The sequence below is a fragment of the Narcine bancroftii genome, chromosome 7 (assembly GCF_036971445.1).
Source record: "Narcine bancroftii isolate sNarBan1 chromosome 7, sNarBan1.hap1, whole genome shotgun sequence".
NCBI lineage: Eukaryota > Metazoa > Chordata > Chondrichthyes > Torpediniformes > Narcinidae > Narcine > Narcine bancroftii.
This window is the reverse complement of record NC_091475.1, coordinates 21,229,651-21,252,606: the sequence shown is the minus strand read 5'-3', so window position 1 is coordinate 21,252,606 and position 22,956 is coordinate 21,229,651. Positions and strand designations below refer to the sequence as shown.

The window sequence follows — 22,956 nt, the reverse complement described above, 5'->3', positions numbered from 1 at the left end:
GGACCAGAGCCACACCCCCCCAAACATCTCTCCCATCCATGTACCTGTCCAAATTGTCCTGAAAAGTCAAATTTGAATCTGCACATGTCACTTCATCAATCTAGGATGTTGGAAGTTTTATGACAAAGGATAGCAGAACTGAGACTTTTCTCTTTGGACCGAAGAAGGACAAGAGGAGACAATAAAGGTCTACAAGATTATGAGAGGCAGAGTTAGGGTGGGCAGCCAGCACACTTTTTTATCCCCAGGGCAGGAATAGCAAACACCAGACGACACATGTACAAAGTAAAGGGAGGGAAGTTGAGAGGAGACATCAGGGTTAAGATTTTTTTTTAATTACAGAGTTGTGGGTACCTGGAATGCTTGCCAGGGATGATGGTGGAAGCTGAAACACTGGGGGCACTTAAAAGACTCTTAGACAGACACATGGATGGAAGTAAAATAAAGGATGGTTTAGTTTTATTTTTAAGGAATAAATGGGTCGGCACAACATCAAGGGACGAAGGGACTGTAGCGCACTATAGTGTTCTATGTTCTAAGACTTTCTGTCTGAACGTACCCTTAATGTTCCTTTTAAACATTTCACCTTTCACCTAAAACCATGTCCTTGAGTTTCTTGTCTCTCCTAAAAGCCTGCTTGTATTTTATTGTATCTCTACACCCATAATAATTGTTTTTCCAGACTGTATTCCTTCGTCACAGAACCGTCGAGCAGAGGAAAGCACAGGTGATTCCCCTCACTGATGTGTTCAGAACCTTACACAAAAGCCCAGCATTTGCATTGATGTAAAACTGCAACTGTGAATACTCATCAATTGCAACTCTGTCATAATCAATTGAAACAACATACAGATATGAAAACGAGTTACTTTGCTTTCCATTTTCACATTGTATATAACCTGATATATAAACAGCGCAAACAGAGGAACCACTGACATGGTCTTTGCCCTCAGACAGCTCCAAGAAAAGTGCAGAGAACAAAACAAAGGACTCTACATCACCTTTGTTGACCTCACCAAAGCCTTCGACACCGTGAGCAGGAAAGGGCTTTGGCAAATACTAGAGCGCATCGGATGTCCCCCAAAGTTCCTCAACATGATTATCCAACTGCACGAAAACCAACAAGGTCGGGTCAGATACAGCAATGAGCTCTCTGAACCCTTCTCCATTAACAATGGCGTGAAGCGGGGGAGGAGTCACGTGATGGAGTAGTGGCCGGACGGTGAACTCCAGCCCTCTCCAGAAAAGTCGGGAAAAACAAGAGAAAATACAAAGGCACAGAAATACAAGTTAAAGAAAAGTGAGTATAAAGATGGAAAGAAGATGGAGACAAAAGGAGAAAAATCAAAATCAACGGAAAGAAGAGAGGAAGAGAAGACAACGGAGGAAAAAGGTGAAGGCCTTACCTGTCCGAAGAGGCCCGCTGTGGAGAGAAGACCCCACTACCTCAGGTCGGTAGAAAGAGAACTACAACAATGGCTCACAGAGCCGAGTAAAAGTGCGCAACCGCGCATGCGCGAGGAGTCGCGCATGCGCGATGCGCATGAAAAAAAACACACCGACGGGAGGGGGGACCAGCTGGGGAGTCGATCTCCACAGCCGGCAACGACAGCTGCAGAACACCTGCAGCAAGAAGAGACCACAGAAGACAATGGAAACAAGAAAGAAGAGGAGGAAAGGGCAGCAAAGAAACAACAGATGGTCAACCTAGAGGAAGAAGAAGAGGAAGAATACAGTGAAATAGATAAAGGGAAAGGCAAGGTAAAGGATATACTTGCTCTTGTTAGAGGATACATGGAGTCATTTAAAGAATGGCAAACACAGGAATTCAATGATTTAAGAAGAAGAATAAACAACACAGAAAAGAAAATAAATAAAATGGATATGACCTTAACAGAAATGGAGAAAAAAATGGACAAGATGGAAGAACGGGCAATAGCAGCAGAAATGGAGGTAGAAGACTTAAAAAAGAAATTGGAGGAATCTAATAAAAAAACTAAAGAGACACAAGAATTACTAGCCCAAAAAATAGATATAATGGAAAATTATAACAGAAGAAATAACATAAAGATAGTGGGCCTTAAGGAAGATGTAGAAGGCAAGAATATGAGGGAGTTTATAAAAGAATGGATCCCTAAGGCCCTAGGATGTCCAGAACTACAGCAAGAAATGGAAATAGAAAGGGCACATAGAGCATTGGCCCCTAAACCACAACCACAACAAAAACCAAGATCTATTGTAGTAAAATTCCTAAGATATACTACAAGAGAAAAGGTACTGGAGAAGACAATGGAAAAAGTAAGAGAGGGCAACAAACCACTGGAGTATAAAGGGCAAAAAATCTTCATTTATCCAGATATAAGCTTTGAACTCCTAAAGAAGAGAAAAGAGTTCAATGCAGCAAAAGCGATTTTATGGAAGAAAGGATATAAATTTACACTGAAGCATCCTGCGGTATTGAAAATATTTATTCCAGGACAACAAAACAGACTATTCTCGGATCCAGAAGAAGCACGAAAATTTGCAGAACAATTACAAAAATAGACTGAGGGATGAAGACGGGTAATGAGAGCAAAAATCATCACGATTGATATGTATGTGGGTAAAGACAAAAATAGACTGAGGGATGAAGACGGGTAAGGAGGGTAAAAATGACCACGATTGATATGTATGCGGGTAAAGAGGTATAAGAGTGAATAGAGACAATTGGCATATGTGAAAGTATCTGTAATTAGAGGAAAAAATAGAGAGTATAGACAAGAATTAATAAGGGAAGGTAATGGAATAGAGAGAATAAGGAGGGAATTAAAAGAGTGACCTTTGTGACATATAAAAAGCGAAATCTTTTCTGGGGGGGGCTGGGTGGGGGAAAAGAGCGGTCACTGCAAAATCAGTTGACGCTTGCGAGTGGATTCGCAAATCCAAATGGAGAGGGGAGATGTGGTTGTCCGACAAGGGATAAAGGGCAACTCAGGAGGGGAAGGGGAGATTGGGGATAAAGAAGATAGAAATAGGAGAATAAGGAAAATGTTGGATGTTGTAGGAATGTTGTCTGGTAAAGAGTTGAAAATAAGAAAACAGAAATGGAAAAGGAGGAAAGGTAATGATGGAAAAACGGAAAGAGAAGATAAACAAAATATAAAATGGCTACGCTGAACTATATGACTCTAAATATTAATGGAATACATAACCAAATTAAAAGGAAGAAACTACTAAATTTACTGAAAAAGGAAAAAATAGATATAGCATTTGTCCAAGAAACACACTTAACTGAATTGGAGCACAAGAAATTAAAGAGAGATTGGGTAGGACATGTAACAGCAGCATCGTATAATTCAAAAGCAAGAGGAGTGGCTATATTAATTAGCAAAAATGTGCCATTTAAAATAGAAGAGGAAATAATAGATCCAGCAGGGAGATATGTTATGATAAAATGTCAGATATATTCAGAGCTTTGGAATCTACTTAATATATATTCACCTAACGAAGAAGATCAAAAGTTTATGCAAGATATCTTTTTGAAGGTAGCTAATACGCAAGGGAACATACTAATAGGAGGGGATTTCAATCTGAATTTGGATCCAAATATGGATAAAACGGGGAAAAAAATTAACAGGAAGAACAAAGTAACCAAATTTATAATTAAATCAATGCAAGAAATGAAACTTGTGGACATATGGAGGAAACAAAACCCAAAAGAAAAGGAATACTCATACTACTCGACGAGACATAAAACATACTCAAGGATAGACCTATTCCTGTTATCAGCCCACATTCAAGGGAGAGTTAGGAAAACGGAATATAAAGCTAGACTATTATCGGACCACTCACCCCTGTTATTGGCAATAGAGCTAGAGGACATCCCTCCAAGAATGTATAGATGGAGATTAAACCCCATGCTACTTAAAAGACAGGATTTTAGAGAATTTATTGAAAAACAATTAAAAATGTACTTTGAAGTAAATACGGAATCAGTGGAAGATAAGTTTATACTATGGGACGCAATGAAAGCATTCATTAGAGGGCAAATAATAAGTTATGCAACCAAGATGAAGAAGGACTATAATCAGGAAACAGAGCAGTTGGAAAGGGAAATAATAAACATAGAAAAAAAATTAGCAATAAAGGAAGATACAACCAAAAGAAGAGAATTGGCGGATAAAAAAATAAAATATGAAACATTACAAACATATAAGGTGGAGAAGAATATAATGAAGACAAAACAGAAATATTATGAACTAGGGGAAAAAACACACAAAATCCTAGCATGGCAGTTTAAGACAGAGCAAACTAAGAAAATGGTATTGGCAACAAGGAAAAAAGACAAACAAATTACATATAATCCAAAAGAAATTAAGGAAAACTTCAGAGAATTCTATGAACAATTATACCGAACCGAAAACGAAGGGAAAGAAGGGAAAATAGATGAATTTTTGACTAAAATTGAACTACCAAAACTACAAATAGAGGAACAAAATAAATTAACAGAACCATTTGGAACAGTAGAAATACAAGAGATAATAAAAAATTTACCAAATAATAAGACACCAGGAGAGGATGGACTCCCAATAGAATTCTACAAAACATTTAAAGACCTAATAATACCGCCCCTCCTGGATGTAATCAACCAGATTGATGAGACACAAAACTTACCAGATTCATGTAAAACAGCAATAATTACAGTGATACTAAAACAAGGGAAAGATCCACTCTCACCAGCGTCATATAGACCAATATCTCTGCTAAACACAGATTATAAGATAATAGCTAAACTATTAGCGAACAGATTAGCAGAACAGGTACCGAAAATGGTAAATTTAGACCAAACTGGATTTATCAAAAAAAGACGCACAACAGACAATATTTGTAAATTTATTAACTTAATTCATGCAGTAGAAGGAAATAAAGCACTGGCAGTAGCAGTTGCTTTAGACGCAGAGAAGGCCTTCGACAGAGTAGAATGGAATTACTTGTTCAAAGTATTGCAAAAATTCAGTTTACCGGAGAAGTATATTAATTGGATTAAAGCATTATATAAGGGACCGTTAGCGAAAGTGACAGTAAATGGACATGTATCAAAGCAATTTAACTTAAGCAGGTCAACGCGGCAGGGATGCCCACTATCACCATTATTGTTTGCGCTAGCTATAGAACCACTAGCAGAATCGATAAGAAGAGATAATAATATAAAAGGAATAAAAATAAAAGACAGGGAATATAAAATCAGTCTGTTTGCGGATGATGTGATAGTGTACTTAACAGAACCAGAACTATCAATAAAAGAACTATATAAGAAATTGAAGGAATATGGAGAAGTGTCGGGATACAAGATAAACGTAAATAAAAGTGAAGCAATGCCTATGAATAATGCGGATTTCACAAAATTTAAGGAGGAATCCCCATTCAGATGGCAAACGCAGGCAATAAGATACCTAGGTGTGCAAATAAACAAAAATCTAGGCCAATTATATAAACTCAATTACAATCCACTAATGAAAAAATTACAGGACGATTTAGAGCATTGGAAAGAGCTACCACTGACACTGATAGGAAGGATAAACTGTATTAAAATGAACATTTTTCCAAGGATACTATACTTATTTCAGGCATTGCCAATACAACTGACAGAAAAATTCTTCAAAGAGTTAAAGAAAATAATAAGGAGATTTTTATGGAGAGGGGGGAAACCGAGGATAGCACTAGATAAATTAACAGAATGGTATAAACAAGGAGGCTTACAATTGCCAAACTTCAAAAATTATTATAGAGCCGCACAATTAAGGTACCTATCAGATTTTTAACAAACAAGGGAAAAACCAGACTGGACGAGACTAGAATTAGATAAAATAGGGGAAAAGATACCTGAACACATATTATATAAATGGGACGAAAAATTGGTACAACATAGAACTTCTCCAGTATTACACCATCTCCTCAATATATGGAAGAAGATTCATGTAGAAAGAAATAAAATAAATTACCAAATACCAAAACTAATATTGACGCAAAATAAGCTACTCCCTTTTACAATAGACAACCTTGCCTTTAGAAAATGGGAAAAAAAAGGGATTAAAAGAATAGAAAATTGTTTTTCAGGAAGTAGATTCTTATCCTTTGAACAAATGAGAGATAAGTACAATATAACTGGAGATACAGCGCTGGCATATTACCAACTGAGATCCTACTTGAAAGATAAATTAGGAAGCAACTTGAGTTTACCAGAGGGAAGTAACCTTGAATATGTGATTACAGATACAATGTTAATCAAAAGATTTATAAAAAATATGTATATTAAACTGCAAGAAAAGGAAAATGAGGAAACAAATGGTAAAACTAAACAAAAATGGGAACAAGATTTAAATATAAAGATAAAAAAGGAAACATGGGAGAAGTTATGCTCTGGAACGATGAGAAATACAATAAATACGAGGCTGCGTATGATACAATATAATTGGTTACACAGACTATACATTACACCGCAAAAGTTAAATAAATGGGACCCAACAGCATCTGATAGATGTTTTCGATGTAAAAAAGAAAGGGGAACAACAATTCATGCAATCTGGACATGTGAGAGAGTAGAAAAATTTTGGGATGATCTCAATCAGATATTAAATAAAATAACAGAAAACAATATACCAAAGAATCCAGAGATCTTTCTCCTAAGTAACATAAAAAATAAAGAATTTGGAATTGACTTGGAAGATGCACAAAAAAGATTTGTCAAGATAGCCCTAGCCGTAGCAAAAAAATGTATTATGTCAACCTGGAAATTGGAAGATAATTTGAAAATACAACAATGGTATATAGAAATGAATAAATGTATTCCATTAGAAAAAATAACATATAGTTTAAGAAATAATATTGAAATATTCGAACAAGTATGGGAGCCTTACATTAAATACAATAGCGAAAACCTACCGGGAACAAACATTACCTAAGTTGATGGAAGGAGAAGAAAAGAAAAGAATGGACTCAGTAGAATTTCTGGTGTATTTTTGTTGAATGACAACATTGTCTAACTGAATTAATACAACCTAGATTGTATACCTAAAATGGATGGGGGGGGGGGGGTGGCTTGGGAGGAGGGAGGGGGGAGGGAGAAAAAGTCACTGTAAATGTGTGGAAAAGAAAAAGTGTATATCATGGCTATTGTGATTTATGGTGTGAAAAATAAAAAATTAAAAAAAAAAAAATTAGTTTTATTCTCAAGAAAAAAAAACAATGGCGTGAAGCAAGGCTGTGTTCTCGCACCAACCCTCTTTTCAATCTTCTTCAGCATGATGCTGAACCAAGCCATGAAAGACCCCAACAATGAAGACGCTGTTTACATCCGGTACCGCACGGATGGCAGTCTCTTCAATCTGAGGCGCCTGCAAGCTCACACCAAGACACAAGAGAAACTTGTCCGTGAACTACTCTTTGCAGATGATGCCGCTTTAGTTGCCCATTCAGAGCCAGCTCTTCAGCGCTTGACGTCCTGCTTTGCGGAAACTGCCAAAATGTTTGGCCTGGAAGTCAGCCTGAAGAAAACTGAGGTCCTCCATCAGCCAGCTCCCCACCATGACTACCAGCCCCCCCACATCTTCATCGGGCACACAAAACTCAAAACGGTCAACCAGTTTACCTATCTCGGCTGCACCATTTCATCAGATGCAAGGATCGACAATGAGATAGACAACAGACTCGCCAAGGCAAATAGCGCCTTTGGAAGACTACACAAAAGAGTCTGGAAAAACAACCAACTGAAAAACCTCACAAAGATAAGCATATACAGAGCCGTTGTCATACCCACACTCCTGTTCGGCTCCGAATCATGGGTCCTCTACCGGCACCACCTACGGCTCCTAGAACGCTTCCACCAGCGTTGTCTCCGCTCCATCCTCAACATCCATTGGAGCGCTTACACCCCTAACGTCGAAGTACTCGAGATGGCAGAGGTCGACAGCATCGAGTCCACGCTGCTGAAGATCCAGCTGCGCTGGATGGGTCACGTCTCCAGAATGGAGGACCATCGCCTTCCCAAGATCGTATTATATGGCGAGCTCTCCACTGGCCACCGTGACAGAGGTGCACCAAAGAAAAGGTACAAGGACTGCCTAAAGAAATCTCTTGGTGCCTGCCACATTGACCACCACCAGTGGGCTGATAACGCCTCAAACCGTGCATCTTGGCGCCTCACAGTTTGGCGGGCAGCAACCTCCTTTGAAGAAGACCGCAGAGCCCACCTCACTGACAAAAGGCAAAGGAGGAAAAACCCAACACCCAACCCCAACCAACCAATTTTCCCTTGCAACCGCTGCAATCGTGTCTGCCTGTCCCGCATCGGACTTGTCAGCCACAAACGAGCCTGCAGCTGACGTGGACTTTTTTACCCCCTCCATAAATCTTCGTCCGCGAAGCCAAGCCAAAGAAAGATAACCTGATACCCAGAAGATGCCACCTCTAATGTAGTTTTACTTATTTTCTATCCAGAATTATTTTTAAAGAAATATTGTTAAATAAACAATTATGGACAGGTTTTCCATTTACATTATATTTAATTTGTGATCTGTATATGATAATGACATATTATCTGTTTGATTAGAAGACTTTGTATGTCAAACTCAATAAAAATATTTTAAAAAGAAAGAAGATGCAAAAGTGAGACAGATCAATTTAAAACCATATACAAACCTTTCCAGTCTGGCTGCTGTCTGAGGAGATGTTATACTGTTTGGGGGAGTTGTTTCAACATCCTCCACTGGTGAGGTACACACAGGTTTACTGGAAGCAAACTCTAAAGCATACTGCAAAACATCGGCCAGAGGGAAGCGTTTGGGGCCAGAACCATAGCTTAAATACCTAGCAAGTGGAAAAAAAAGGAAATACAATGGAAATAGTTGGTAGATTGGTAGAGGAGGGAGAGCGGGGAAATCAGGAGGGGGCCGAGAGGAGCAGGATGGGGGCCCAAGGGGAGGGGGAACGGGGCCGAGGGGAGGAGGAACGGGGCCGAGGAGAAAGAGGAGGGGTGCGAGAGGATAAGGAAGGAGGCGCGAGGAGAAGGGGTGGGGAGAGAGTAACAGAAACAAAGGAGAAAACACCCCATCAATGTATTCTTATTAAAAAAACTAAACTAATATGTCTGTTCAGATAAAATTTGGAGGATTTTATCATCCCTTCAATGAATACAGGCCTCTACAGATACAGTATTAACCACAAGGCTTTGCTATGAAAAAGATTTCTGTCTGTAGTCCAACAGTCTTGACGTTAAAAGTAATGAATTGGCTTGAAACACTCCAATATATTAATGGCCTATGAAAGGTGCTGATAGCTCTCTCTCTCAGCTATGAAGGTTTTTTGAATATTTTATTTTAATTTTTATAAGACCTATATAGAATATTATTACATACATCATATTAATAGTATTTAAAATTACAGTCTCATATGATTTCCCCATGGCGGTTTTTCTCACAACTTCACGCTCTAAATATTTTTAAACTGAATTGATTTTCAATGATCAGTTTCGAGTCATTCCTTCTATTCTCAGGATTTATCCATCATTTAGTCTAATTAACATTCATGACCAGTTTACTGAAGAGACAATGAATAGCTGGAGGAAGTCAGCAGGCCAGACCACATCCATGGTAAAAATGGTCAGTCAACTTCTCAGATCTGAACCCTTTACAAAGACTGATGGAAGTACACCTATAAAGGGGAAATGAACGGGGGGGGGGTTGGGGTAAGAAACAGAGAGACAGAGAGAAAACAGGAGTAGGTAGCAATGGAAACAATGGAATTGGATATAGGTGGGGGTTAGCTAAACTTACAATAATCAATGTTCATGCAGTTAGGATTAAGGCTACCCAGGTTTATGTTGTGTTGTTCCTCGTTTACATCTGACCTCACCCTGACAATGGACTAGGCCAAAGACAGACTTCCTATGGATGCTGTGTGACCTGTGAGCTTCTCCAGAACTTTTGTGTATGCATCCCACCCCAGTATCTGCAGATTGTCGTGTTTCCTTTCATGTCACTGCAGGAACTATTTTGGAGAGTTAAAGTGGTTAAAGTTCAAGTTTAGACACAGGCAGAATATAGGTGTTCAGCGAAGTGCACAACCAAGGCATTTGGTCTCATCGATGAAGAGGAGGCCACATTGGATCCACCGAATGCAGTAGATTAAGTTGAATGATGTGCTTGTAAAGCTATGCCTCACCAGGAATGTCTGTTTGTAGCCCTGGATGGAGGTGAGGGGGAAGATGTAGGGACAAGTTGTACATGAACAGTGGGAAGTGTCCAAGGGGATGGATGAGGGAACTTCAGAGAGTGCCAGTTTCCTCCCCTCCTTGTATCTGGTTGGGAATAAACCTTTCTGGGTGAAGTTTCCAGAGATCTGGCACTACTGAGAGTTTTCATCATATCAGAAACAGATGAAAGCAAATTTAAACAGAAAATACCTTGAAGAAGGGCTCAGGCCCAAAACATCTCCTCCACAATCTCCATCAGTATCAGAGCACCACAGGACTGCTCTACTCGCATTTTACCTGCTTGGTACTTCATCGCCACATTTACAAATTGCTGACAATACCATAGCAGTGGACTATATAAATGGGGCAATGAGTCAGCATACAGGAGGGAGACTGAATGCTGTAATAACAACAGCCTCTGTCTCAATTTCACCAAAAGCAAGATGATTGTAGACTTTAGGAAGAGAAAACCAGAGGTGTATGATCCAGTGATCATTGGGGGAGAGGGTGAGCAAATTTAAATTACTGTGAGTCATCATCTTGGAGGACCTTTCCTAAACCAACATACTAATATCAGTTTTATAGATATATATATATATATGTATATATATATTTACTGCTTATGGACGGTGCAAGACTTGCTGAGTTCCTCCAGCATTTCTGTTATTTTACTACACTAACAGTATCTGCAGACCTTTGTGTTTCACTCCACACTGACAATGCTCAGCAGGTCAGGCAGCAAGCTTGGAGAGAGAAACTGAGGTACTGTTTCACTCAACTTTCACCAGAATTGTTAGAGAACTTTGATTAAAAATCTTACAACTTTAAACGTTAACTTTCTCTCTGAGCAAATGCTAACTAGCCTGAGTATTTCCAGTAATTTTTTTTATAAATTTTGTTTCATCATTTAGCATTTGTAATATTTAGCTTGTGGATGGAAACGGGATCTGGTCTCATTCAAGTTCACTTTCCAGGATGTGAAACCAGACACCCATCAGCACCAGGAAACAGCCAATTATCCTATATCCCTGGAAAGGTGAAGCAAGCTCTACTGCCCTCAGTGCAAACTTTGCGCAGGAAATCACACTTGAAATTGCACTTTGAGCGGGCACAGTTACCGTGGCAGTTAACGCAATGCTATTACAGTGCCAACGACACAGGTTTGAATCCGGCGCTGTCTGTAAGGAGTTTGTACGTTCTCTGTGTCCTCGTGGGTTTCCTCCAGGTATTCTGGTTTCCTCTCACATTCCAAAATGTGCAGAGTTGTGGGTTAATTTGGGTGAAACTGGGTGGCATGAGTTTAAATGGCCAGAATCAGCTTGTACCTTGCTGTGAATAAAAAAAAGAAACAGAAACTATCCTATATCTCATTCCCAAAGATTAGCCAATTGAGTACCCAATCAGAGTATTTAATCATGAGGTAACTGAATTCCTAAAAGGCAGCCATTCAATTCAACTCTTATGCATTGTAGCTTATACTCTACATGCCCTGAATGAACGATGAGATCTGAAACCTGTTGAGAGCCACACCACAGGCATTTAAGATCAAGAATACTACACAAGGAACAGCATACCTGATACAAAACCAAACCTGGTGCAGTGGGGGACAGCAAAGCTTCAATCCCAGATGAATTCAATACCTTCTACGTTCGATTTGACCACCAGAACAAGGAAGAACCACTGTGCACCGCCACCCCCCCCCCCCCCACTCAATGACCCCGATAATCCTCTACTGTGAGTATCTGAAGTTGACACACTGCTGTCTTCAGGAGAGCATATCTAAGGAAATCATCCAGTCCAGCAGAAATACCCAGCCAAGTACTGAAAACCTGTGCTGACCAACTGGCCAATGTTTTCATGGTTATGTTCAACATCTCATTCCGACAGAGCGTGGTACCCACCTGTTTCAAATTGGCCTCAATTGGACCAGTGTTCAAGAGTGTGGTAACATGTCTAAATGACTACTGATCAGTGGCACTCACATCCACAGTGATGAAGTGTCGGAGAGGTTGATGTTGAAGCACATCAGCTCCTGTCTAAACGGCAACATGGACCCATTCCAATTTATCTATTGCAGCAACAGGTTGACTGCACTTGCAGTCTCATTGGCTGAACACAAATCCTGAAACACCTAGACAGCAAAGATTCATACATCAGGATGCTTTGGCACACAACACAGGGATCCCTAAAAACTGATCAGCAAACTCCAAGATCTGGGCCTCAATGCCCCACTGTGAAATTGGATCCTGAATTTCCTCTCCTGGAGATAGGCAAGAACATTCCTCTACAATCTTCATCAGTACCAGAGCACTACAGGGCTGTGCACTTAGCCCCCTCCCCTACTCACTTTACATCTGCTCTGTACAATAACACCATTTACAAATGTGCTGACTATATCACAGTAAAGGGCTGCACAAAAAGTGCCGATGAGTTAGTTAGCATACAGGAGGGAGATTGAAAACTTAGCTAAATGGTAAAATAGCAACAATGTCATCAAAACCAGAGGTGATTGCAGACTTTAGGAAAGCAAAACCAGAGGTGTATGATGCAGTGATTAATGGAGGTTCTTTTAATCAAAATTCTCCTTCAGCCCTGATAAAAGTTGATCTGAAACTTCAACTCATTTCTCTCTCCGAGGCCTGCTGCCTGATCTGCTGAGCTGTGATGTACATTTGTTTCGAAGCTGCATTCATCCCTCCTGATCTGGTGCTGTCTGAATATACTTGAAGTGTATCAAGCTCTGGTTTTTTTTTTGGTGCATATTTCCAACTGCCCATCTCCTTCAGGACCCTGCTCACATTACCTTTCCAATCGTTGCTGCAGCACTGTGAGATGCTCCTTCAGACGTCGGATCTCTTCCCGTTTGATCCTGGTTATTTCACGGTTTTTATCCATGTACCTTTTATCAAAAAATACACCACCCAATTAGAACCATAGGACAGTAGAGCACTTAAAACAGGCCCTTCAGTCCTTCAAGACTGTGCCAAACTGTTATTCTGCCTTGTCCCATTGACCTGCACACAGTCCATAGCCACCTACACCTCTCCCGTCCATGTACCTATCCAAATTTTTCTTAAATGTGAAAATTGAGCCCACATTCATTTCAGCTGGCAGCTCATTCCACACTCCCACCACTCACCGTGTGAAGAAAATTCCCCCTAACATTCCCCCTAAACTTCTCCCCTTTCATCCTTAACCCATGAGTGCTCTGGTTTGTATCTCACCTACCCTCGGTGGAAAAAGCCTACTTGCATTAACTTTGTCCATACCCATCAAAATTTTAAATACCTCCATCAAATCTCCCCTCATTCTTCTTCGCTCCAGGGAATAAAGTCCTAACAGTTAAGCCTTTCTCTGTAACTCAGTTCCTCAGGTCCTGGCAACATGCTAGTAAAACTTCTCTGCATTCTTTCTATATCTTTCCTGTAGTTCAGTGACAAAACTGCACACAATACTCCAAATATGACCTCACCAATGCCTTATAAATTATTAACATGCACAACTTTAAAATCAGTACATCAGAGTGGGAGGACAACAGAAATCCACGTGTGGGATCTACTCATTTCTCCATGACTGTACCCTGCAACTGTACAAAGTACTGCTGAGGATCCACCTGGAATAATGCGGGCATTTCTGGTCTCTTTACTTGAGAAAGGATATACTGGCATTGCAAGCAATGCAGAGGAGGATCACCAGGTTGATTCTGGAAATAAGAGTTTGCTTATGAGGAGAGATTGAGAGGCCTGGATCGACACTGACTGGAGCTTGAAAGGATGAGAGGGTTCTTATAGAAATATGTAAAATTATGAAAGGAATAGATAAAAGCAGGGATTTGCTTCCATTGGCCTGTGATACAAGAATCTTGGGCACATGGTCTCAAAATTCAGGGGAGTAGATTTAAGGAAATGCTTCTCTTAGAGAGTATATTCAGAAATCTCTGCTGAATTAACAGTAAAGGGTGATAGATGGATGCTTGAACAGTAGGGGAATTAAGAATTATGGGGAAAAAGATAAAGTGAAGGTGAGCCCACAGCCAGATCAGCCATGGTATATTGAATGGCAGTGTAGGCTGTTGTGTCATATGGCCACCTCTTGTCCCCATTTCTTGTTCTTGTACTTCATTTATCCAATTCCCTTTCTAATTTTACTACAAGGGTAGTATGGTTAGCTTGGCTATTAGCAGTGCGCTGTCACAGCATCAGCGATGTGGGTTCAAATCCAGCATTGCCTGGAATGAGTTTGTACGTCTCCATGTGTCTTCGTGGGTTTCCTCTGGGCACTCTAATTTCCTCTCACCCTTCAAAATGCATGGGGGTTGGAGGTTAATTGGGGTATTTGGGCTGCACGGGCTGATGGGCTGGAAAGGCCTGTTACTGTGCTGCATGACTAAATTTAATTAAAAATCTGTTTTCACTGTGCATTTCCAATCCCCACTCCAAACACTTCTGGTTCTTTAAGAATGATCATAAATGTGTCTCTGATTTCTGATCATTCTCCTCTCCCTGCATCTAATCAAAGATTGTGACTATTTCAGAGAAAGATAAATTAAGGAAAACTAAGAGGATGCTGAGGTTATGGGGAAATTAGGGTTGTCTCACCCTATTTCTATAAACTAGCTCAACAACACTCAATACTCTTGGCCCCATGTCACTGGATCTGTCATAACACATTTCCATGTCGACTTACACTTCAATTGCCACCATACCGTGCTGTCCTTTTAACACGGATATCTCATCCATTCTCCCCCCAGTTCCAAAGAAGGGTCTCTGACCCTGAATGTTGCATGATTAACCTTGTGTTTATGACATTATAAAAATCAGTTCCTGCTGTGGCATTAGTTTAATGCTAAGATCTTTCTGAGAGATCTAGGATAGGCTGCTGAATGGAAATTTTCAAACTGCAAGGCTGTGGTACCTGTCCATATACAAGAGGGATGGAAATTCCAGTTTATGATGAATCTTCTCAGGCCTTCCCAAAGCTTGATTAAACTCAAATCTGGAAAGCTCGAAAGTTAGGACAGGCGGGAGTGCAGTGAACCAGTGCTGTGGAAACAAGAGAGTTACTGTTACTAACAGAAAGTCGGCCTCTTTTTCATCTATATTTCTTCGATCCATGAATGCCCTGGAAGAGTACAGTGCCACAAAGGTAGTTGGAGAATTTCACATTTGCACTGATGTTGAGAGAAATGAATCACTGATATGAACGAGGAAAATTATGCCTGGGAAGAGTTATTTAAACTTGCTTGTGACAAATCAGAAGTCAGGGGCCCTTTCAGCCTGTTCGTCATTCAAACAGGTCACTGATTCCCCACCTCATCCACATTCAACTCCTGACTACAATAATCTTTCAATTCTCTTGATATCCAAAAACTGCTGCCCACAGTTTTGCAAATATTGAACTTTTAAGCCAATGTAGAGAATTTCAAAGATTTGCAATCCTCTGGGGGGTTTGGGGGGGCGGGGGGAAGAGTTTCACTGCAGTTTCATCCTAAATGCCTAACTATTTTACCTTGCTTTTGTTTTTTTTCCAGTCTGAAGAAACAGTATCTTAGCATCTACCTGTTATCCTTCAAAAATAAACTGGGAAGTTCCCAGAGCAAGGCTACCTTGGGAGGCATGGTTAGCATAGGAGTTTGCATCACCAGTGACCCGGATTCAAGGAGTTTGTACATTCTCCCCATGTCCGCTTTGGTTTTCACGCATGCTCCAAAATTGTGCAAGGCTGTAGGGTAATTGGGCGGCACGGGTTTAAGTGGCCAGAATCGACTTCTATTGTACTGTAAATAAAAATTGAAAATCTATTTGAAAATAAAATTAATTTAGCCTTGCTCTGGAAATGTTACCAATTTAATGTAATTTAGGAAAGGAATTTTATTTCGACCAGACTCCTTGTTCTGGGTTTTCATTTGTGGGTAGACTGTTGAAACAGAGTTAACATAAAACAGACACCTTCCCTCTTCAGTTATGTTGGCAAGTGAGGCCACCATCGTCAGCAGGGCATGAATCACAGAAACAACTCACCTCTTGTCCCGACTTCGCAGAGGTAACAGAGTTTTCCACCTGCACTGACTCGATCTCCCCTTCAACCATTGCAGCCTCCAGACATTCGTGGAGATCCTTAAATCCGTTCACCTGCAGTGGGTACTGACCAAACGTCTCGGAGTTCTCAAACTTCTTCCCTGTTGCAAAGTTTGAGATTTGTTCAAGTGAATCAGCTGCTCATGGTTTCACACTCAATTACAGATAAATATGATCAACTTTTCAACGGAAGGATAAGACGTGACTCAATAGAGGCATACAAGGTTACGATGGTATTTGGATGTAAAGCCAGCACCTTTTTCCGGGAGTGACAATCATCAAAAGACATTTGTTTTAAGGTGAGTGGAGGTAAGTCTACAGAGAAGATAGTATTCTTTTTTGCACACATGAGAGTGGTGGGTGTCTGAAACGCGTGCCAGGGTTGGTGGTAGAGGCTGGTGCAAAAAGGACATTCAAAAGATTCTTACTCAGGCACATAGATGCAAGAAAAAGAGGGCTATGTGTGAGGTCAAGGAGGATGAGATTATTGTGGAATAGGTTTTACAGAGGTTGGCACAACATCATGGGCTGAAGGGCCTGAACTTAGCTGTAATGTTCTCTGTTCCAATTGCTTTTTATTCATTTCTAAGAATCTGGCCATTGCCACCATTTATTGTCCAACTTTAACTGTCCTTCAACTGAGGGACTTGCTAGGTCATGTGTGAGGACATCCAAAAACCACAGTGGCATGTCAAAAGTCGGAAATGGACAGCTTCCTTAACATAGTGCTTGTTATATTTCGCATTACCCACCCCACCCCCACCTTTCCTCGACTCATGGCCCCACAAAATGCAGGAATCAAATTCAAAACTATGCCTCAACAGTACTAGTACTCCACTGGAGCACACATAAGCCCTGTGCAAGCGTCAGAAAGACTGCGCATTCCACAAACTCCCCACGCCCCCACACATCCCCTCCTGACCCATCACCCCTTGCCCCATCAACCACCCCTTGCCATATCTGTAATTCCCATATTCGCCTTATCATTCACCTTGGAACCCTCAAAACTAGACTGGAAACTAATCATCCTAAGAGGACAGACACATCATCTGGATGATGTCAGAAAATTTTCTCTTTGAAGGATATTAGTTTTTAAAAATATTTTATTTAAAATTTTTATCTGTACATGCATTCAAATATATTTCAAAATACAGATGTAATAATGTATTTAATATCAAATACATGGTGATAATACCCCAACAACCCCTCTCCCCAGTCCCAAGAAAGGATAAAAGAAAGAAAGTATAGAATTAAAAGTTAAGGTAGAAAAAAAGAGAAAGAAGAAAATGAATGAGAATGAGAATTGACGGCTAAAAGTGATAAATCCCATTTGGTCTAAAATTCATTTCTATTTAATCATTAACGGGATTCCATGCAGGTCTTCAAGGCAAAGAAGAACTTTTAGAAATCTAAAAAAAAAGTTTAATTATGTTTTTTTGGCACCAAATTTTAAGATTTTTTATGTAAATTGTATGTAATTTTCTCAAGAGGAACCCAGCTGTGCATTTCCCCACTCCATCATTCCAAACCCAACTGTGCATTTCCCCACTCCATCATTCCAAACCCAACTGTGCATTTCCCCACTCCATCATTCCAAACCCAGCTGTGCATTTCCCCACTCCATCATTCCAAACCCAACTGTGCATTTCCCCACTCCATCATTCCAAACCCAGCTGTGCATTTCCCCACTCCATCATTCCAAACCCAACTGTGCATTTCCCCACTCCATCATTCCAAACCCAACTGTGCATTTCCCCACTCCATCATTCCAAACCCAGCTGTGCATTTCCCCACTCCATCATTCCAAACCCAACTGTGCATTTCCCCACTCCATCATTCCAAACCCAACTGTGCATTTCCCCACTCCATCATTCCAAACCCAGCTGTGCATTTCCCCACTCCATCATTCCAAACCCAACTGTGCATTTCCTCACTCCATCATTCCAAACCCAACTGTGCATTTCCCCACTCCATCATTCCAAACCCAACTGTGCATTTCCCCACTCCATCATTCCAAACCCAACTGTGCATTTCCTCACTCCATCATTCCAAACCCAACTGTGCATTTCCCCACTCCATCATTCCAAACCCAGCTGTGCATTTCCCCACTCCATCATTCCAAACCCAACTGTGCATTTCCTCACTCCATCATTCCAAACCCAACTGTGCATTTCCCCACTCCATCATTCCAAACCCAACTGTGCATTTCCCCACTCCATCATTCCAAACCCAGCTGTGCATTTCCCCACTCCATCATTCCAAACCCAGCTGTGCATTTCCCCACTCCATCATTCCAAACCCAACTGTGCATTTCCCCACTCCATCATTCCAAACCCAACTGTGCATTTCCCCACTCCATCATTCCAAACCCAGCTGTGCATTTCCCCACTCCATCATTCCAAACCCAACTGTGCATTTCCCCACTCCATCATTCCAAACCCAACTGTGCATTTCCCCACTCCATCATTCCAAACCCAACTGTGCATTTCCCCACTCCATCATTCCAAACCCAACTGTGCATTTCCCCACTCCATCATTCCAAACCCAACTGTGCATTTCCCCACTCCATCATTCCAAACCCAGCTGTGCATTTCCCCACTCCATCATTCCAAACCCAACTGTGCATTTCCCCACTCCATCATTCCAAACCCAACTGTGCATTTCCCCACTCCATCATTCCAAACCCAACTGTGCATTTCCCCACTCCATCATTCCAAACCCAACTGTGCATTTCCCCACTCCATCATTCCAAACCCAACTGTGCATTTCCCCACTCCATCATTCCAAACCCAACTGTGCATTTCCCCACTCCATCATTCCAAACCCAGCTGTGCATTTCCCCACTCCATCATTCCAAACCCAACTGTGCATTTCCCCACTCCATCATTCCAAACCCAACTGTGCATTTCCCCACTCCATCATTCCAAACCCAACTGTGCATTTCCCCACTCCATCATTCCAAACCCAACTGTGCATTTCCCCACTCCATCATTCCAAACCCAACTGTGCATTTCCCCACTCCATCATTCCAAACCCAACTGTGCATTTCCCCACTCCATCATTCCAAACTCGGGTGTGAATTTGGTTTCAAAGAAATTGCAATACATTTTCTGGCCACCAATAATATAATTTTAACAAATTCTATCTGGTATTTAGTTAATTTCAATTTAGGTCTTATCCCTATAATTTTAACTAATAAAAATAATTCTGGATTTTGTGGAAATTGGAGTCCTGAAATTTGTCCTAAAAAATTCCAGCCAGAAGTGTCTTACTTTATCATAAGACTATGTTGAATGGAAAAAAAAGTTTCCACCTCTTCGCCACATCTAAAACACTGATCTGATAAATCTGATTTCAATTTATTTAACTTTTGAGGGATGAAGTATAGCTGATGTAAAAAAATATATATTGTATCAGTCAATATCTTACATTTATTTTATTAGTCATACAATCTTGACATAAATCAGCCCACCTGAAGGACATTAGCAAACCTGATTAACTGTAAAAACAATCTGATAATTTATCTGCACATTATGACTGATAACTAGTATTTTTAATTTAAATTATAAATTTAGACATACCGCACAATAACAGGCCCATTTGACCCACAAGCCCATGTTGCCCAATTACATCTAATTAACCTGCCGCCCCGGTGGTACATTTTGGAGGGTGGGAGGAAACCAGATGAAATCGCACATAGACAGAGAGAGAACATACAAATTCCTTACAGGCAGTGCTAGATTCCAACCTCGTAACCACTACACTAACCATGCCATCCTTTTAATTCCAGATTATTAATGAATTGCTGTTACAGTGGCGTTTTAGACTGGGTGGACTATTAATCCAAACCTCAATGATTAGTCTAGCAATTGAACCGTGGCCAGCTCTTGAAAAAAATTTATATCAATTGCTGACACATCTCCAAATGATGACTCTGTACCTATTCTCCAAAACTCTGTGTTATTCTCCATTATTTCAAACCGGTTTTGAAAGATAGCGGTAGCTCCTACTTGCCATAGGATACTACACATAGATCACAAATCTTTGCACCATGAAAGATGTTCAATGATATTGAAGGAGGGAGTGAACTACCGAACAGTAGTCAAGAATGAAGCATGAAAATCTGTCGACCCTGTGTTTAAAATTAAAACACAGAAATGCTGGAGGAACTCAGTCGGTCTCACAGCGATACCAGTTTCCATCCTCCCTCTGCTTCAAGTTGGCTGATCAGCAGATCAGAGAGCTCTCCATTGGATGGACATACCCAACCACCATATTTTTTAATTGGTTTTTTCGAACAAAGAACATAGAGTTGACTCTCTCTCATTCCAGCTGGGGACATCACATAAGATGTTGAGAGAAAGCTTTATTTCTAACCTGCCCTGTGAGTGCTTGAATGGACCCTATAGGATGGTGATCACAGCAGAGGACGTAAGGGATTCAGCAACTATTGGACTCTAAAGGACAGTGAACATGGCAGGCCAGTGAGGGGCTCAGCAGCTGAGGGACCCATACAGGCTGTGGACAACTTGTGATCAGGGAACCCGCACAAGCTGCTGGAGTCTAGCTCATGGGAACCAGATATCAGAGCCGGAATTTGAGAGGATGCTGAGGGCAAGAAGGGTTCCCGACGGGCCTCGGGCACTGAAGACTTCCTGATCGCATCGAAGATTTGAATCTGGAGCTCAGGATACTGATAGATTGAAGAGGAGTCCGTGAGGCTGCGGGAGCCCTAGAAGTGAATCCACGGGGCCACTCAGTGACTCTGAAGGGACTCTCTTTTGCCTCTTTTCTCTCTTTCTGCAAGGAGAGTTGGGCTACACTAATGGCCACTCTTTGTGTTATGGCAGGCAGAAGCAATTTCATGAAATATTACATGTTCTGTACTACTACGTGACAATAAAGGAATCTTGAAGAAGGCGACTTAATCTGTATCTGACCCAAACTGCTTATAAATGAGCAATGGTTGAAGGTCACACATTGATGCAAAAAGACACACAAAAAGGCTTACTTAACTTTGACTGAAGGAAAAAAAAGTGCATTAAAAGCTACTAATTAAACAATACCTTCACGATGTTAGACTTGATCAATATTACCTTCGTGCATTCCGACAGCCAGGAATCGGCCATAAAAGAGTTCAACCATTGGGTTCTTTGGCTTTTCACCATCTCTAACAAAATAAGAAAGGGGAAAAAAGAGATGAAACAGACTTCAATATTAGGTGTGCTGACAGAAGGTCATTGGCCTGGCTATGGCATTCACCTCACTATTACTTATTCTGCTATTACAGTACTCAGTTATAGACTCTTTTAACAGCGATCCAATCGACCAGTCTCAAATAGGCATGCAGTTTCCTTTCAAATATTACTGCTAAATCCACATCCAATATCTTTCACGAGATTTGTTCCAGATCTTATACTGCAAGAAGAATGTATTTCCCTTCAATTTTCTTCCATCTCTTTCCTCCAACTTCTCCCCATCTAATCTGTCAAAATCCTGTGTCCTTTTGAAGATGATTATAAAAAAAGGCCCTTTTCAGTGCAAAGCGACACATAATGCTGCATTTGTTCAAAGCTGCATAATATAACAAGAGAGCCTTAGAAACCAACAGGATGCAGTTTCACTGAAAGGTATTTCTCTCTCTGCTGCAAATGCTGTGCAAGATAAAAGGCTACCTAATTCCAAACTCCGACCACCAGGCAGCAAACCCCAATTCATCTGATCGAATGTTTTAAATCTTGTACTCCACTGGCCATGGAAGAGTTTTCTCCAAAGTTCTGCTGAAATTTTAATTATAATAATAATTGTTACAGACATAAGAAAAATGTTCATGCACTCCAAAATTCTTAACTGCTGCAGCCAAATTGGCATTTGGTTTTAAAAAAACTCCAATAGCATACATTAAATTACGATACCAGCTACACGACGCTTCCCGAAGTGATGTTCACATTTTGGACCAGATGGAGTCCAATTCCCAGAATGTAGACTGAACTATCTACTCCTGCCATGAATGGACCCGCAGTGAGCCATAAAACAACAGAACACAAAAACAAGCCCTTTGGCCCATCTATAGCAAACTATTATTCTACTGAGTTCTATACCTGTACCATAGCCCTCTAGACCATTCCCATCCATCTCAGTGAATGATTTATAAACAGGAACTCGGAACGCTCGGCGAATGTCCAGTCTTACGAATTTTTTTTAAAAGAGCATTGACCCTTTAAAAGGCTTTCAGAATCTTACGATTCAAAACACTGCCGATGCTAGAAATCTAAAGTATACCCTTCATCTACACATACAAAATATTTTCACAACTCCTATCATTGGAACGAGACAGCAAAGCACGTCCCCTCTTTAGATTGGAATGAAATTTTAATATCTTGCACACTATCAATCCGCATTCTCAACCACCTACTCACAAGATCCAAGTGGATCCAACACATCCTCGATGACGGAGCACTGCCACAGAAGATCAGCTAAAGTACACCAATAAGCTTCACTGCAGGAGCATTGCTTCAGAGAATGCTGTCATTTTATGCATTTTCAATCCTTCTTCCTCAGTCTATAAGCATCCTACATTTGACATGGACAGTCTTTCCCAACTTATTGACCTTCAGAAACTCCTATCCATGTTTTGTTTTCCCTCTGTAC

General features: G+C 40.7%; 1 protein-coding gene across 7 annotated transcripts in view; it reads right to left on the bottom strand.

The window, feature by feature from the left end:
* usp25 (ubiquitin specific peptidase 25) overlaps positions 1-22,956 on the bottom strand; it is a 177,135-nt gene that overhangs the window by 72,892 nt on the left and 81,287 nt on the right. For 6 of the 7 annotated variants that reach the window (XM_069889045.1, XM_069889047.1, XM_069889050.1 and 3 more), the window contains 5 exons: positions 21,402-21,475; positions 16,249-16,406; positions 15,143-15,270; positions 13,032-13,127; positions 8,677-8,844 (listed from right to left, as the gene is read on the bottom strand). In XM_069889045.1, the coding sequence (XP_069745146.1) occupies positions 8,677-8,844; positions 13,032-13,127; positions 15,143-15,270; positions 16,249-16,406; positions 21,402-21,475 (624 nt within the window). The remainder of the gene's footprint in view (positions 1-8,676; positions 8,845-13,031; positions 13,128-15,142; positions 15,271-16,248; positions 16,407-21,401; positions 21,476-22,956) is intronic. The other variant, XM_069889049.1, reaches the window with a different exon arrangement.